Source organism: Ruditapes philippinarum, unplaced genomic scaffold (genome assembly GCF_026571515.1).
Source record: "Ruditapes philippinarum isolate M1 unplaced genomic scaffold, ASM2657151v2 ctg617_1_1_1_1, whole genome shotgun sequence".
NCBI classification, from domain to species: domain Eukaryota; kingdom Metazoa; phylum Mollusca; class Bivalvia; order Venerida; family Veneridae; genus Ruditapes; species Ruditapes philippinarum.
In genome coordinates, this window is record NW_026859650.1 from 492800 (window position 1) to 512849 (window position 20050).

The 20050-nt window shown below is 30.4% G+C and overlaps 1 protein-coding gene across 14 annotated transcripts in view; it reads right to left on the reverse strand.

The window, feature by feature from the left end:
- Positions 1-798: 798 nt before the first annotated feature.
- The window catches only part of LOC132757366 (nuclear hormone receptor HR96-like), a 224083-nt gene continuing 204831 nt past the window's right edge, over positions 799-20050 (reverse strand). For 13 of the 14 annotated variants that reach the window (XM_060748624.1, XM_060748631.1, XM_060748620.1 and 10 more), the window contains 3 exons: positions 17745-17973; positions 8347-8519; positions 799-7535 (listed from right to left, as the gene is read on the reverse strand). In XM_060748624.1, coding sequence (XP_060604607.1) covers positions 6662-7535; positions 8347-8519; positions 17745-17973 — 1276 coding nt within the window. In that variant the 3' untranslated portion in view covers positions 799-6661. The remainder of the gene's footprint in view (positions 7536-8346; positions 8520-17744; positions 17974-20050) is intronic. The other variant, XM_060748621.1, reaches the window with a different exon arrangement.

The window sequence follows — 20050 nt, forward strand, 5'->3', positions numbered from 1 at the left end:
TAAATACAGCACTAAGTAATTTTTGGTGCAATATTCAATGAGCAAAATCGTAGAATTGTGTGGAAAACATAAGAACATATATTTTTCGATAGAAACAGCTGTGTAGCAGGGAAAGCCAATATGCTGGAACTCTGTTAGTGCCGTGAGCTACAGTTTTGATCAAGATTACGTAACACTAATTAAAACATCTGTTAATTACTTATGCAGACTGAACTTCTGAGCGAAAAAACAGGGGCAATTAGTGCACAAATATAAAAACATGTATTTTCGATAGTTATGTTTTGAGCTGCTTACACAAGCAGAATTTGTTTTTGTGATGGAGCGAAAAACGACAAAAACAACATGCCATTTTCAAAAATTGTGTATGCTGCTAAATTTTCTTTTTTTTTTCTGAAAGGGTGAAGTAAAATTGTTCATCAGATAAGGAACAACTTTTGGGTCGTGTGGGGTTGTGTTCATTGTTCCTTGTTGATCTTGTTTATTGTATTATGAATATTATCAAATATTATCGAAACAGATTATTTATGTTTTCTAGAGATAGGCAATCCACAAATTTTCATTACTTAATGCTTAAATTTATGGAATATATAAGCCTAACATCTGGTCAATTACCATGTAACTAAAAAAAATAAAAATAAAAGAATTCTAAAATAAAGCAAAGTTGACTTGACTATTCAAGCAAAGTCTTTTCAATTTGAATTTAAATACAAAATTTAAATAATTTTGTCTCTAAAAATCTTAGAAATAGGCAAGAAATATGTTCTATATGATTTTTTTTTAATTATTTTTTTTTTAAATATGTTTTTAAAAAAAAACATGAAAATACTTAATGCAATATGGAATTTAACAAAGTGCCATTTACTGTCATACATACATTTGTACTGGCTGCCATTTAATCCAACAATATCATTCAAGACCCAACGGCTATATCACACTTAAAGCATTCACAGCAAAAGCTTACAAACGTTATGGTGGCTAGTTAATGACGTTTTGTCCATTACACCCCACCATACATAAAAAAGTCTGTACAGGGCACTAATAAGCCCCAATACTAGCATGAAATTACTGTAGTTTTTGAGTTGTTTTTTTTTTCAGTCCGTATACATTGAAAGAGTTGTTAATTGTTAAAGAACTATAAATATAATATGTTTCATATTAATAAATTAATTCTCATATGCCTTTAATCTTTCATAAAATATTTTTTTTAAAAGTCTGATGAAATGATCAGGATCAGAGATGAAAAAAAAACAAACAACAAATGAAAAACAACTTGCACAAATAAAAAGTTGTTTCTTCTTTTCATTTTCGTTATTATTTTTAGAGTTCTTAAAATTACATCAAATTTTAAGATAATCGTACTTGTAAAAAAAATTATTAATTCAACATCATTACCACGTACGTCTTGATTATTGACAAGCCTGAATAAAGTTGATATGCCTGTCATGTTCTCCATATATTAAAACTATGGCACGAGTACATCACAAAAGCTTACCAAAATATACATAACATAATATATATATATATGAATTAGATCCCGTAATGTTACTGTGCTTTGCCCTCGCTTTCCATATAGACTCAACTAGCTATGGACTGTGCAAGTGCACCACACAATTTTAGTCTAGAAAAGGATTTATGACATCTTTTTTCATGCTAGTAATCACGGTGTGAATTACTGTTGTTCAATTAAAAAAAAACTGCGCAAATAACTTGACTGTGCAAATAACTTGACTGTGCAAATAACTTGTAACTGCCCAAGCCAAATAACTGTCTAATTCAAGTCACAAAAATAGCCTGCACTGAAAATCTTATATTATAAATACTTCCGTGAAATAATATGTCAATATCATTTCTTAAAATTTTAAAAGTTTATATTAAAATAAACCATATCATTTAATGGTACTCGTACAAAAAACCTTTTTGCTATACATATAAAATCCAACTCTTCAGTCAAAACAGACATATTCAATAGCTCTGATACAATTTGAAGAAATGATCACAAAAAGACAATTATAATTAATACATGATTATTCATAACAACAATGCTAGCATCACTCTTATTAACTAACATCAGGTATCAAAATTAATAAGAACAATTATGGACATTCAGTACTTAACTACATTACTGTCAAATCTTTCAAAAAAAAAAATTCAGGTAACTTTGATAGGTAAATTCTACTTTTGCCTTTATTTTTCACACCATTTTTAATGATAAAACAACTGTTCCATGAAAATGAGATGTACGACAAATGGTCAATAATAACATCAATGTCTACTTTACACAGGGCTAGATTTTCATAAAATGAGCTGTACTAATAAATTTAGCACTTGGGGATCTACCAATACATCCAACATGGGTCAAATGGTAAAAATAATTGCTGCCAAAACAAAATGATGACCCCCCAAAAAAATGTTTTTCCTACCACAAGTGAAACTGATCGTTCATTATTTTTTTTACATCAGTAACTTACATTATACTGGTAGAAGGGAAAATCTTAAAAGCCTAGCAAATATATTACATCGTTTAAAACAAACAAAATCTTTCTTATATTTTGTACTAAAAAAGGTAGTATTTTGTCCCAAAAATGCAGAAAACTTAGTTTAACAAGATTTTGAAACTAATTTCTCAACAATTGACAACGTAAATCTACATCGAGTGACGTCAAACAGAAGGGAGTGAGGAGGACCTACATGTGTCAGCTGCCTGTAATACAATCGACTAGTCTAGCCCGTCTGGCTCTGAAAAAAACATGCGTTAAAATATTCTAACATCTTGTCGAGAAAAAGCATTAATACACGCTAAATGACAGAATTTACTATAAAGCCCAGGAAAATAATGAAAAAATGATTCAAAGGTTAATGTTAAAGTTAACATTCTAGGGTTTCAGTTTTACTTCCGACTTTTATGAAATCACAAAATGTTGAGCCGTCTGCAAACTGCAGAATAATTTTTATATGAAACTCATCAATTATTTCATATAACGCGCAAATTCATATTCTTGGTAGACGGATATTACAACTACCATTTTAGCATAATGTTCGTTATGCAACAAATTTTAACTGTTCTGTGCTTTAAATGCTAAATTATTTTAGCATAACTTATGCTACATAATCACAATACAGCGTTACTATGCTACAAAAAACATAAATTATATGCACAAGTTTACAAGTTAAAGAGCAAGTACAGTTATCACTTTTATTATAGCAGATGGGTTACCTGAGCAAAACGAAACAGATCAGCGTGAAGTCGTTTCCAAGTACGGAAAAACATAAAGGTGACAAGTGGGTTTATCCTGGAGTCTTTCAACAAACATAATAACACTGAATCTATTTAGAGTTTAAACCAGCAATTGTGTTATAAAAGCATTTTAATATGAAATCTCCTCGTTTCCTTCTTTGTGTGAAAAACTTTGCAAAATTTATTGGAAATTTGATCCTATATACCAGTAATACAAAGATTATCAATGTCTTCTGACTTTTTCCTGAGTATTAATAAATTTTCTTAAATCCAATACAAAATTATTCAATTTAATAGCAAGATATACCCACATGTCATCTCTAAGCAATTTCCGAGAAATACTCAGCAGTCCTAAAAGGGAGTAAATATCTTGTCTAAACATGTAACTCTTGAGGTGTAAACATTTAATGTTTAAATACATATATATTACATATTCAAGTACACATTTGTGTGTAAAGTATTCCTTTTCACATTTATTCCAAACCCCTTTCTTTTTTCCTAGTGGCAATCGAAAAAAGGCACTCGTATCGTTTGAGAAAAACAAAATTAAACAAAGATCTAACAGCAAATTCATAGCCAAAGTACTGCACCTCTGTGATTCTTAAAACAAATTAAAATTTAACAAGTTTAATAATATTTTATTGTTACAAGTTGAAAACAGAGCTGCTCTGACAGTTGTATAAGGCAGTTAAACTGACATAAAATAGTGTTATAACATGAAACATACAATAACGTAACTTTCAATAAGGCCTTCAATATCTTATCCTGGGTTTTAACAATTTATTAACTTGAGAAATTTGACTTTGCCAGAATGTTAACAGTACACAGCTGACATCAGCCAGCAAAATGGTGCCGTGTGACCAGGTTTTATACCGCCGTCTGCTCAATTTTAGAATATTAATAACAACATCCCCTAACATTACCAATGGACAGTTCCAAATTTCAAAGTGAGACGAGTTCATTATACAAATATAGGAGTGGTCAGCTTCAATTTCCCGAATATTACTAAATTAAGTTCAAGGGTGGTGTTAAAATGACTGTCCACATTCATTAGTATCATAGCTTCTTTAATTTGGAGGGTTGTTTGTTTGCAGTTACAGCAAAATAAGTCATTCTGTCACGTCCCTTACATTACTTGTACAGTTCATTAAAAATCGTGAAAGGTGAAGAAAAATAGAAAGAAATATTGTAACAATATAATTCAACAACAATGTTCTTAAAACAATAATCATTTATACATACATTTTATTGTGAATACCTTCACTATATATAAAGTCCCTGCAATTTCTGACAGAATCCTCTTTTATAATTTTGTCACATTTATATGAGGCTGTAACCTTAAAAGGAGGATTTTTTTCTGAAAAGGAGTACTTTTCTAAAAGGGGATTTATTTCCACTAAAAGAGAACTTTTTCTTTAAGGCGATTTTTCCCATTTAAAAGAGGACTTTTGTCTCTGTCTAAAAGGGGATTTTGTTTCCACTAAAAGAGGACTTTTGTCTAAAATGGTGTTTTCCCCCACCAAAACAGAACACTTGTCTAACAGGGGATTTTTCCCCTAAAAGAGGATTTTCTTTGCACTAAAAGAGGATTTTGTCAAAAATCCGAAGCTTTACTTATCAAAAAACAAAAATTAATCCAACTCCTAGACAATTTCATTATCTAGTCTTTTTAAAAGTAATAAAAAAAATCAAGCATTAAAATTTTCAAAAAAAAGAATCTTTAACACAACTTAAATAACATAAATAAAATATAACAACAGAAAAAGAAGAAGAAATATAACAGATGACAAGAACTCTCTTAAAGCTCCAACCTGCCAGAACAAAAAGGTTGAGTACTTTGCAACCCGTCTGCACATCCAAAAAATTAATGGAAACTTGGGCTGGTCCACTTTAAAAATTCTGCAGGTTAAGGATTTAAAAATAAAACAAAGATCCACAAACAAAATATATACATAGATTAATGTGATTAAAGAAATTATTTCTCTCACAGTATTTTGTTAGTGATGAATGAGATATCTGAGACTATAGGATGAAAATTAAAAAAACCAACAAAAAACACTGATGTTATTTAATAACAACAATTTTTGAAATTTATGTACGTAGCTAGGAATTCCGCAGACAAATACCTCAATATTTAACATCTGCATTGAGTTGCATTCTGAATAATTTCAGCTAAATATTAACTTTCATAATAAACAGTTGTCGTAAGAAATTGACAATTTTCTAACGAAGGAAAGAAAGAAAAAAAAAACTTTTCTGTAATGAAGAAACTTGTTGAATATCATTTTATAGATAACCTTTCACTAACATTACATTTCAACACTACCACAGAACTACAGCAATCATATCACAAACACTTTTTTTGCCAATATTCATAAATTATTTCAACTTGTAATAATATTTACTAGACATGTTTGAATCTTGAAAAAAACATAAAAAAAATTTGGTGAAGAAGCTTTCCTGTTAGATTTTATGACTTTTAGAGTATTATTTAAAATCCATTACACTAAGAAATATGGTGTTCCTTTAAAATTTAATTTCAAACCTTCAACCTATCGGGGAAATGAATTCAATTTTATTACCAAAATAAAAATTGTCTGACGTTCTGAACTGTCAAGTGGACTTTTTGCTTTTTTTTAACAGTCTGTTTTAATAATTTGCGAGTATATTTCTCTACGTCTTCCATTTTCCATCTCATTGAAAACTTGTTCTCCTTTTTCTTTACAAACATAAATGCAGTCAGTAACAGAGTTTCAAATGATAAAAAATCAGTTCACCGGTTTCTATTACTGCACATAAGAATCTAAAAACTCTCTCTCTTATATACTTTTTTTTATCCTAAGTACCACTTTAAAACATCAAAAATAAAAAAAAACTTTCAAGAACAGGCTTTTCCAATTAACCATTAATACAACACCTTTTCCATCATCACACTTTTTTTCCAAACATCAAAATAGAATCATCAATCGGAGATCTCTAGTATTATAATAATAATAATATATGGCAATATTTCATTTATGCGTACAACACCTAAACATCTTTACACTGAGGTAATAGCAGAATTGAGGCTGTACAAATAAACTCTATGGACGTAATTTTTTGTTATCACGTAATTTTTTTATTATTTATCACTATTACTACTAATTTACAGAAAAAATAAAACAACATTACATCTACGAGCAAATACGTACTGGCGGGGGTTTTCTCCAAAACAAGCGATAATCTGCTAGTAATGACGATGTGAACATGCTACGTTCAAATCAACTATAAATCTATCCCTGTAAGTTGGATGGCAAAAGTCAAAATCTATAACTTTTTTTTTCCTTTTAAAAGTACAGACTCAAATACAAGACTATTCTCATTCCTTAAAATGTTGCCTAAAATAAATCGGCAATTCAACTGTAATGATCTAAATATAGAATGTTCCTATGGCGATGCAACTGATGACGAATCACTATCTGTTTCCGATTTTTTCAGGTGCAAGTCCATAACTTCCTTCATCAATGGCTGAATACCTTCGGGATTCAGTTTCAACAAAACTTGCGAATGTTCCTCATTCAAGTTGCGAATATCTGTTAGCTTCATCAAAAGCTTTGGGTAGATGCTACGAACTACGTGACTTGGGTATTTGGATTCGAGATACCTTTGAAGTAAGAGCGCGTATTTATCCTGCTCTGCGGATATGTACACTTTATCCTGTACACAGGGACGATCGGGCGAGAACAGTGACAACATTAGTAGTAATATCAACACTGTCTCATCGGCTTTCAAGTCTATCGCTAACGATTTGACAAATTTCATATGCTCGTCAAAGAGTCCGCCACCTTGATTGAATCCTGGCAAACCTGGCATGCCCTCGAGACCTTCGACTCCCGGTTTCTCGATGCCCTCCCTAAGCTGATCAGCTGACATGGCCAAAGAGTCCTTATCATAAGGATCTAGAAAATAATTGTTTTCCTTATCGAATGAGATAACAGATCTAAGAATGAGCAATTCTATACTTCCTCCCTTTAATAAACCAATCTGGTCAGTCTGTGATAAAGCCTTAAAAGCTTTCAATTTTTTGGCCATATCCACTACCCTACGTACACTCACTTCAGCGATATTAACTAGCGCGGCAAAATTGGCATTATCTCTCGGAACCTTTGACTCGATGGGTATAGACAGAGATGCGCGGTAAGCCTGAACAATTTCATTTATTACGGCTTCTTCTGCGGGTTCCAAGGGTCGGAGCTTCTGTGTTGATGACGATGTGACGACCCCAGACTGTGACATTTTCTTTTCGAGGTCTCTCATCCGTCTGCAAACGATATAAACAATTTTTTTCAAATTCTGACGAAATCACAATTAATCTTTTATTATATGTTCAATAAAATTCAATCTAAAATCAATGTTTTACTATTGCAAGTTTTATCAATGAGCATTCATGCAGTACAACAGTGTGATGATCATACTGTCAAGTGAAATACTATAATTAACTGCAACCTTTATTAACCAAGGGCATTATCCATGAATAACACATAAAAGTAAAAGTGACAGTTCGCTCCCTTTATTTGTAGTTTTTCACTGAATCATTTTTAAACAAAATTCTGTTGATATAAGCAGGAAAAGCTGGCCTGGATGTCACTTAAAAAATAATCTAAATGGAAAAAAGATCATCTTGTTCTGATTTCTTCAAAATGATAAATAAAAGATGAGACCAGGCGGGATATAAAATATTGATTTGAAGTATTTAACATTAAAAGATATTAGCCAAACTAAAATTTGAAGCAGATTTATACACAAAATAAAAATAAATACTAGCACAAATTCAAGCCACAGGCATCAGTTAAATCCCTAGCCACTTGCCTTCATATGCAGGTTCAAATCCCACCAAAGACTTTGAATTCTTGCATGAATGAAAGCTATTTAGCTCACTTATAGAATGTCTGTGGTTGTATTCTGGTGCCGCAGCTTTCGAGTAATAATAAAATTCAGCATCACCGAACATCTTCCTCCACCGTAAAGCTCGAAAGTTAATAACTGAACGACGTTTCAAAATGTCAGTATGACACTTCAAACCGAACACGAATATAATGAAAAGAGAGTAAAAAATTGGATGTTTTTCTTACCCATACCTGTTGTCGTCAATTCGTTGTTTCTTCCGCATCTTCTCCTCCTCAGTGAGGATATATTCTTTACGCATACCAATCTCAAAACATTTCCTCAACCGACATCTCTTACAGAATCTTCTGTTGGAGACGTCCATCTTACATTTCTCTTCATAAGGGCACTTAAAGTAATCCTGCAAGTAGAAAATAGTACGGCTGAACTAATGTATGAATACAGGTCAAGAACATGGATACAGAAGGTCGAAAACATAGAAAAAGGTCAATAATTGTGGTTACGCAGTTCTAATGGCTTAACTGATGTAGATCCACAGAAGGTCAAAACAAGAAAAAGGTCAATATTCCTTGTCACAAAGTTCCTCTGGCTGAACTAATGTACATACAGAAGATGAAAAACACAGAAAAAAGGTCAATATTCCTGGCTATGCAGTTCTTATGGCTGAACTTAATTGCTAAGATCCACAGAAGGTCAAAAACACAGAAAAAGGTTAATATTCATAGTTAATCAGTTCTTCTGCAGTTAGAATTCAGGTTCGACTTCTTTAACAATATAAAGTATTATTGAATCATCTGACACATACATTTACATAGTAGTATGTTTTGTTTTTAAAGGGATTTGTTTAATAGATGGAGAAAATGATGATGGAATTCCAATATGAAAGTTGCAGATTTATAAAATAATACCAGGAAAAATCCATCAGTCAAATATTTCGGAACTTTAAAAGTCCTTCCTAAGATCACTTAAAGCAATGTCAAAACATCTGTTCTAACAAAAAAAATTGCTATTTACATATTATTTAAAATGAGATTGACCATCTTTAAAAGATGAATAGCTTTAACATGCTGCTGATAAAAACACATACATGTGTCAAAACCTCAAATGACTTCCTTTAACTCTTCTTACAACAACATCTGTATATATGGTAATATTAGATATTGATGTACAAGCATGAGTCACGTATAACACTCCTAAAAATACCACAACACAAAATGTGGAGTAGCTAAAACAGCAAAACTCCATGGAAAACAGATATGCAAACTGTAGCTGCAAAGCATATAAACTTAACAAGCAAAAATGTGCAATGATCAATCTTTTTCTAAATCAAGGACAAGTCAGATCAATTAATCTTTTTTTCGAAATCAAAGATCACCATGACAGTGTAACTGTGTCATCTCACAGAGGCAGGAAAAAAATTTGGTTTTTAATTCATTTAATGGAACTTGGGATGAACGCAAAAATTCCCATGTTAAAAAATATGTGATTAGGAACTACAAGCTAAATATAGCCAACATTTTTAAGTATTCTGAAAACCAGATCTGACCAATGGATAATTAGACCACAGATAACTAGATTCATTTGGTGTTGTTTATTGACCAAGGAACTCAATTAGTCACCGTCACCTTTCCAATTAATCCCGCCTCCCACACATCTATCTGTTTTACTAATACAACAAATCAGGCATTCAGCCTCATTCTTTTACTGAGACCCTTAACTATCTTTAATCTAATCAAATTTCATATTCCACGCAATAATCAACTATTTTTGTTTCTCAGTGAGTGGCGGCAGTTGCGACAATCTGCAATTATTCCGCCCGGAAGTTTGCAATCAAGACGTTCAATATGATCATCCGTACATATCCAATCAGTCCCTGGGACTCGTGATAATTATTTTTCTTTCCATGTTTTTAAATCGGCTTCAACGGTATTAGCACAGATACATTTTCATTAAAGCGGGAATTATTCGTATCCCATGATCCATCTCAATTGATCAAATTCAATTGAATTCCTGCATTCCGTAAATTGGTAATCGATAACTCGAACAAAGCTACCTGTAGGTCGGCTACCAGAAAACATTCCAAATTGAAATCAACAAACACTTGACATGCGTGTCCCCGTGCAGTATTCATCCATCACATTTTCATATTAATTATTGATGAAAACTTTTCCTCACTTTAATTTATCATAAATGCTAATGTAGAAAATCCTCAATACAAAATGTTAACCACAACGGAAATAAACAAAACTAAGGAAATAAATTCATAAGCCAAACATTCTGGAAAAGCATTATGTAAAAAAAAAAAATCATTGATTTAACTTTACAGTATACATATTAAGTTTTGTATATTGTAAAGTACAAACGTCCTTAATTAAATTACACTTCTGAAGTTTAAAACTGAGAAACAGAGCCTTCAAGTTTTTCCAATAAAAAAATTTAACAAAATGAACGTAGGTTAATTCCCGAGGAAAAAATTAATTAAGAGAAATAATGCATTATCTAGGTATATTTTTCAGAACTCAATTATGAATACAAATCCGAGTGATTTTTCTTGACAAGGATCTTGAACAAAAAAAAAAAAATAGTGTGCAACTGTTTAAAAAAGTAAAATTTTTTCGATGCCTAATTTTCTCTTATTTATAACTAAATGTAATGCCAATTCATAACAATGTGCTTTATTTAAACCCTCTCTTCATAAATACTCAAAAAAAGGGTCAAGAAGAACAGACTGCTTTTGTGAAAAGCATTTCCCTCCAAATTTACGAGGCAAAAAAATAAAATAAAAGCCATCCTAATAAAAAATCAGCCCACTTAACAAGTTGTACAAAATGTCACAATGGAGGAATGACAAAAACTGTAGAGAAATGAGTAATTATAATGTAACGGCCAGCATAAAATACATGTCTAGCTTATTCATAACAATAACCGCGGTGTTTTACATTTTCAACAAGAAACTTAATTGCGAACAAAAACAAGTAACACCGTAAAAAAAACATGAAACATTATCATCATAGCCTTCAAGGTATTTTCAAATTTTACCTTCATATACTACCCCCCCCCCCCCCCTCACCTCTCTATTATGGAAAAAACTAAACCTTGTGTGTGTTTTGAGCGAATAAATCACTGCGCGGCTTTTGATATACATGAGACCGATGGTTATCTTATACCAGGGTTCATTCGGTACATTTCTCTCCGATATTGTATATAATGGAGCAGAGCATGAATAAATTTGTATATTTAAAAAAACCACATGTTGATACGCTTTACCCATATTTTTTTCCAGCGCTGGTTAACCACAGGGATTTGTGGGGCATGGATTTAGCCGATATAAACAATGTAAATGCTATTACTAGCTTGAAATGACCAAAATTATTTTGACACCATTGTCTTCAAACAAAAACTTAAACATGCAATAATTAACTATAGAAATCAATCCAAAACACAAGATAATAAAAGTACAAAAAACATTAAATTTCAACCATTAGGTTTTATTATATAATTATCTTAGGAACATTTTGCAGAGAGATGCAAATGTATCATAAAAGATCTTGCCATGGCTAGGATTCGAACTCGCAACCAGCAGCATTATATAATAATTGAAAGTAACAATGCTACTGACCACTGAACCATAGAATTGATTCCCTGACGCAGATGTCAGAGGTTCCACAATAAGAATGCACTCAACATAATTATATAACCATTTACTTTAATATCAAAACTGGTATTGAAATCACTACTAATTGAATTGCATCAGTCATGAAATATAACATTTTAATCAATTTATTTTTGCTAAATTTCACGAATTTCATTGTTTGATTTTTCAACAACAATTAAGAAATACATGGACAATAAGATACAAGGTATGGGACATTTATGGTATGTTTAGTGTCACCTGGTTGCTGACAAGTGATGTTTTACATTGGTCCCTGGCTCCACAAGTCTTCAATGTCAAATCAATTTTACAGACGAGAGCTTGGACAACAATGATATATACTTGCTATAAAAACTGTACTTTTTCTAAATTTTTCAAAATAATTATCTATTTTAATTAAAGATACATCTAAAACTCTGCATTCATAAAATGACTAATCGTTTGAAAACTGTACCAAGATACCAAAAATAATAAGTTTTTGTGAAATTAAAATGACAGCATTCAAAGGCACAATGGGCCTTTAAAGTGCGTTCCTAAACTTCCTAAATCTTAGATCCATCACACTTAAAGAAATTCACCTACATAACTTTACCAAATAGAATTTTAATAAACACTTCATGGTAATCTTTTAAAAGTCATCTAAACAGGAATATAACTTTATAAAATGCTTTCTTAAATTGACAAAACATTCTTTCAGCGAACAATTAAAGTTAGGCATACTCGTTCCTTAAAAATGTTTAAATACACTCGATAACCTTCCATCAAATTGAATATATATCAAAACCTTTATAAAATTTTTTATTTTTGGTACGAAAGGCTGCAGTTACAGCTTTTCATTACAGTAAGCAAAGATCATTTGAACAGAATTTGTCAATAAACCTATTCTATGAGACACATTGCAAGCTTGAACACAATGGCTCTCAAGTATCTATTCGACTCGAAAAAATATTATGCTCCCCTAGGCAAACATCAATTTAACTTAAAATAGAAAAAAAATATATCTTAAAATATTGCATAAAAAAATATCTTTTGAGAAAAATCTCCTTCTCAAGTTAATATAGCCTCATTCAGAACATCTTGTGTAATGTTTTGAACTTGGTGAAATCACAAATGATGTATGTTTGTTTAAAATTTACGATGACATAGAACAGTTTGACATTAGTCGATGAATGAACAGAAACGGCTTTTGAAATGCAGAGTAAATATTTGCTTAATTTCCCTCTTTTCAACATTTACAAGACTTGTATTTTAACCACTTCACAAAATTATCACGGAGAAATAAAGAAATCATCAATTCTGGCTATAACGTAAATGCGGGTGTAGAAAAAAAAGACGTTTTTTTTTATTTTCATGATCACCAATGGCATCAAATGGGTAAATAAAATACGAATATTTTCTTTTCTCATAGTATAGAATTGTTCATTTTAAATAAATAAAAATCTTGTCAGAAAGCGGAAGAAAAAAAAAATATATTTAGAAAATATATCGATGGATTTTTATACTTTTCAGTGCATAACATCAAAGACTTCAAGTTTCAAAGTATTCTTAAAAATACAACAGGTTAGAGCTGATAAAATACCATCAATTTTTCTGCAATTTCATAACGACAATCGAAACTTTTGAAAACTATATGCAACGAAAATATGGAAAGTGATATAGGTAACATCAAGGATTATCCGAGGAATTTTGGTTTAAAAAGAAAGATCGCAGCCCAGTATAAGCTTTCATCTTGCAAATTCACTCAGCTTTCATCAAAACATGTGCTACCTATTTTAACATTATAATCTCTTTAAAATTGAGCAGAGATATGGAACGAATATTTCTATCAGAAAATCAATAAAGATGTCGTAAAAATATGATCAAGTTGGCATAAAGGTTAATTGACAGCAATGTACACTTCCGGAGCATCAAAATGTTACTATTTTTAGCTTTAATGAATCAGTGCTATGAATGTATTTGTATTGCAATAATAAAACTTTACCCCAGCAATTCTAATGTCATCTCAGACTGAATTTTTTTTGTTTTTCCCCCCCCCCCTTTTTCTTATAATCTTTTTTTTTCTGTGTGTGATAAACTGACACTTTTCAATAAATTAAATACTTCAAACTTTTAAGTATCAAGGCAAAAATCTTAATTTTTTTGTGTCTCTTTTTTTTTTCTTCTAAGAAAATGCATCTATTTTCAGGACAAAAAGTGTATTGAAAGGAAAATAGTAGATAATTTGAAAAATAAAATTAGAAACAAGGCAGGTATCTGAATTCTTGCTAACAAAATTATAGTCAAAAAGGGTTTTAATTAAAGTAGGAACTTAATTAGACCCTTTAAGTTTCAAATTTGTAATAAATTTGTTCATTGATCCTTGTCCATAATTTAGACTAAATATTTTTCTTAGAAATAATAAAATCAACATCATATTTTTTTTTTTTAATTGAACCCTTGAATTATTTATTTCTTAATAACATACAAAATTAATATGACAAATATTATTTAGTCCTGAACAACAAATATTTCAGTCCTTCTAGTCTATTGACAATAGACACAAAAAGTGTATAATTTAATGTTACGGCTAAATACATCAAAACAACCATGAATATTTAGCAGCTTATAAAGAACACAAAAATAACAAAACAAATGGTTAATCTGTTCAAATCACTTTTATGTCATAATCATATAAATAAGTTAAGGAGTTATGACTTCTTGATAATACAGATGGCCTCATTTCCTCACTTTTTCTTATCTCCATCATTACGATAAACTGTTGGGTGCATTACGGTACATTAGGGTACATTAGTGTACATTGGTGCCATATGTTGCAAAACTTGTTTGTTTTAGATTACAATACTGCTTAACATGCATCAGAGGTGTCCAAACTTATTAAATCTATTCAGCTGCTAAGATTGCAACATAGCTTGCGCACAGCTATAAAAACAAACATTACAAACTGCAGATAAAAAACGAATCAATGCAAAACAGCTTCATAAACAAACCATTACACAAGCTGCCTCAGAAAAAAAAATGTACGTTTCCCGGAAAAAAAGAAAAACAAAAGGCGGGAAATTGAACATAGGGAAATATTGTAAGGATCAGTTGAGCATTTACTTGGAATTGCATACAACTTAAAATTGCCCTTTCAGTAACAGATGTTAAAGGATTTCTATTGATTTTCAAAAGCCTAAAATTCTGTGCATAAAACAACTGGGATACATGTACTTAAAACAGAATGATATACAAAAGAATATTAGGAATATACTCATTGAAAATTGTATTTAAAAGTCCTATCCTAAGCCCGATTTTCAACACTTTTCAATTTTGGGAGTCAATTTCCATAAACAGAATAAATTTTCTAGAAAAACTTATTGAGCCAATGGACACAAGTTATTATATACATTATATATACATCAAAATCATCTGCATAAATCTCGAAAAAAATGTACAATTTTTCTAAAATTAGTAACTCTGACACCAATAAAAACAAACCATAATTTATGTTTTAATAAAAATATCTTAAAACAAAAATGAAAAGTTAAATTCTATTCTAAGCGTCATGATTTAAGGTGCATCAGTAAAGCTTTAGGATCTTTTTATGTATCAGTCATTTTTTTGCAGACATCCTGGAATTTTAATTCCAGCAATAGGTTCGGCAATCTGAGAAAACCACATGACATTTAAATATTTATTCATTTATAAAAAATAAATTATGTTTTGCCACCAATAAAAAAGTATGAATAAAAAAGAAAAACCATTATATTTCCAAAAATCAAATGTTTTTTTTTCCAAACACATACCGGGTATTTTTCTACAAGATCATTCCATTAAACTTTTTCTAAACCTATACAAAAACTGCATAATAATATCATACATTACAAAGAAACTTTTAACTTTTCAAAGGAAAAATCAAAGTACAAACTGGTTTGAGGAACCTAAAAATGAGCGAAATTGATAAACAAAATTTTCTATATTCAACCAGTGACCGTGACCTTAGTATAACATTCATCATGTATTATAGAATCAGTCACAAAGGTTTTCTAGTCTAATAGACCATCTAAAATGATCATCACTATTCCCTGATAATGGCTCTCTATTTTCTGGCGTGACATTTTCCATATTGACAGGGCGTTTACTAGGAATTCTAATTGTTCATAGTGACTAATTGACGTTCAACCCCAAAGTTTTCCTGTGATTGTAACATAATGCTAAGATAGTATCACAGCATTTGTACTTTAAAAACTAAAACAACAGAACAAATAAACCACAAATCAACAAGAACAAAAACACATTATCATGCATGAAATGTTATAAACTAATCTCCTAACATTATTAGTCAGTCCTGAACCCAGAATGTTTGTTTACATTATCGATGCCAAAAAACGTACTCAGTAACCCCTATACAGTACGGGATTCAAATACTAAATGCAACTTAATGTATATGTATAGATGTATTTCATAACATACAGCTTTTACATATAAATACATGTCATTAGATATATGAATTCATAGAAACAGGCCTATATGACTGAAATACTGTTGGAAAAAGGCGTAAAATGAAACAAACAAACAAACAAATCATAGAAACAGATATATAAATACTTCATATATAATAATAATACACGTTTGTAACGTCACCTTTCAATGGATAATCCTAACTTTTATATGGTTTTATATATACGAATCACACTTTCTTTCTCAAAAAAGCAAGTTTGCGGTTTTATATTAAAATTTGTTATAAATATTCCTGACAGGTTATATGACCGTATATCAATATAACCCTTGCCTAGCAGCTTGGGTTATATTTCCAAACAGCATTTATATAGGGCCATATAACCTGTCAAAAATCTTAGTTATAACTATTAATAATTTACAGATATATGAACATATGTACAGATATAATATACAAATACAGATAAATAATATAAATACATAATTATATATATTATAAACATGTATACCGAGCAATTTCATTTGCTATTTGATTGACTTATCATGATTTTCATTCTAGAAGTACAAAATATATTTTATTAAAATTGATATACTGATTATACTTTTTTTCGCAATTTCAGCGTTCTAGTGAGGAAAAGTAAACAAAAAACGTATGAACTTAACATTTATACAACAATGCTATATTTAGAATTACTTTTCTAAATATCAAAAGGTAGCATAAACCAGATACAGGGCAGGAAAAAAATTCACTCCAACAACGTTCTGCACGACATGGAGTCTCCATCAAAATGTCATGTTATGCAATATAAGTTTAAACACATTTCCAATGTGGCTGCAGTTTTTGTTTGTTTGCTTTGGTTGACAAGGATTTCAAACATATTCTGCTCTTTGTTTTAACCATTGTATATGTAAATGGACCTCATTGAAATCGAATTTAATGTAATTATTTGCAATGTAATTGAACAAAATAATTACGGTAATGTTCGATTTGTATTTGAAGTACTAGACATAATCGCGTTTGCGCGATTTGACTTCCTATAAAGTGTATTATGGGTAGCACGACATTGCTTAGTACATACTATAGAACCTGCGTTGCAATTAAAACATAAATTTTGAATGTATATACATGCATGTGTTTTATAGCAGAATACCATTATGAAAATCGTGCCCGTGTTAAAATCAATGTGACTGTGTGTGTTAAAAAGAAAATATAAATGTGTTTAAAATACCATAATTATACATTTTGTTGCAAGGTATTTTCAAAGTAGTAAACCTTCTATATATATGTTGAATTAATTTTCTACATTGTGAATTATTTTCTATTCTGTATTGTAAAACAAACTGTGAGTTTACTTAGCTGTTGCAAAAATTATTCCTCAATAACATTGCCATTTTCTGTGAGCTTTTTCTCAAGCTTGTAATTTTGTGTTGCGTAACATATTTTTGTGTTGTTAGATAATTTTCTGTGTTAATTAACACAAATATTATTTTTGTATTATTGGCCAAAAATGATGAAGAACTGATGAACTAACTTACCAGGCCTTTAGGAGCATTTCGTCTGAAGAAAGCTTTACATGATTCACATGAAATAGCGTCAAAGTTGTATCCAAGAGCTCGGTCCCCACAAACCCCACAGTATTTGTCCTCCTTATTTTTACGACTTTTATGCATTGGTTCAATGCCATTGTAATCTGGTCTCAGGTCCATGGGTCTGTACGGGTTGGGAATTCCGTCTCCATACCCGTTACTGTTCGAGTCCTCAAAACTGAAAATAGAAAATCATCAGAAAATGAAGATAATTTTCCTATGAAAATCAATGGAAAAATTCTAGATTGATAAACTGTAAAATTCTATAATTTATCTATTTATTTTCATAATGGGTCGAGACCATTCAATCCATCATACTGTCAATGGTTAACAAAATTAAAACACATAACAATCTTTTTTTTTTGTAATTATGTGCTTATTTGAAAGCAACGGGGAAATTATCTTTGCAAAGGACTGAAAATTACTACATTCGTAGCTAAGTTCGTTTTTTTTGTGTGTTTTTTTTCTCCGAGTCATATTTTTTTGTCACCTACTTCTGCTTCAGTTAATGCCCAAACAAAAAATTGTGTGGGTACGTGCTTATACAAAAAGCATACTGTGCTATTATACCCCATCATGCTAACTAATACCTTATAATTTCACAGGCCGATGAGCAGGAATTACTTTTAAATATTCGGAATGGAATCTCTGATCCCGAACACGCATATTTCAATGACCTCATAACAAATGCACCTGGTGAACTCCCATTGATCCACTACTTACACAAAGATAGCCTACGGCTTATGACCTAAATTCATGCAAATGAGGCAATCCTTCGATACAAGTAAGCGCAGAGTATACTGAGACACTTATTCTAATATCCTATTTCACCCCTCAACAAATCATTATTTGCCAAACAAAGTATGTTTTCTCGTTTTTGCAAGGACATATACAACTAAACAAATATTTACATTTAACAAACTGTTCACCATTAAGTCAACATTTTTCAATACATACATGGAGTCCCATGCCGAGAATCAATTAATACGTCAATGCTAAATGTTTTCCCTACAAATATATGCACATAATGAAAATATTTGCAACCCAAGTAAAAGATACATCTATCTGGTAATAGAGTGTTCTAACTAATTCCAGTTGTTAAATTATATAATTTTTCACATTTAAAGTCTAAATTTTAAGACAATAGATGACTGGTAAATAAACACGAATTAAGGGCTGTGGAGGTATTATGATCTACATTACTAGATCATACCTATTGTACTTGTCAGATCAGTCAGTTTAAATATTTAACCTTAAAACTTTGATACATTAATACATATATTCCTTCTCGATTAGACCAAAAATATTATAATAGTACATTTATTTATAGATATACGGATATTTTAAATTATGTTGTTCATGGTGATAATGATGATTAAGTTCATGATAATGGTGTTTTAAGTGATATTGTTGACGATTATAATGATAATTTGGTGATAATTAAAAGTAATAAATAATTGAAGTCATACAAGAGGGGAATTAGATGGGGAAGTTAAAACAGATGATGATGATGATAATAATGATGATTATGATGTTGATGATGAAAATAATGATGATGATGATGACAAATATGATAACGAAGATGATGATGATAAATGATGACTTTGAGAGCAAATTTATGATTAATATATTAAACTGTTTTTACAAAACACCATTGAATGATTTACATAAACACTAGAAGAGCTTAATCACAATAAAATACAAGACATTGTTCCATAAACATTAGATTTATTATATATATCTTTAACTTTTTTTGTTGTTGTTAAAAACACCATTGAGATATTTAAATGAACACTAAAAGAAATTATTCACATAATATTTAATATAACAAAAATATTTTTTTTTTCAAAAATATAATATTAAGTCTTATAAAATTTTTTAAAAGAACAATTTTTTTTATCAAGTATACAATTAAACTCCTCTATAACTGCTAATGAATCTTCTACTCTCATATAAAAAACAACTTTACTTTCAATAAAAGTGTCATATAGGTCAAAACCATGTAGTTAAATTGCCAGTTTTCAAAAAAACAAAATCTCAGCTCAGGGTGTAAACCTGTTCCAGCAGACATGTTGAAGTAATTAGGGCCACCTGCATAGAAAACTTTTCTCTTATTAAGTGAAATACCAAGGGATGAGAATTTATAATTCCTATTTTCCATTTTTTATGAAGAATTGCAAAAGAAATATATCACTTTTAGTTTTTGAATGTAAAAAAACAACATTCATAATATTATATCGGATGATTCAGATACA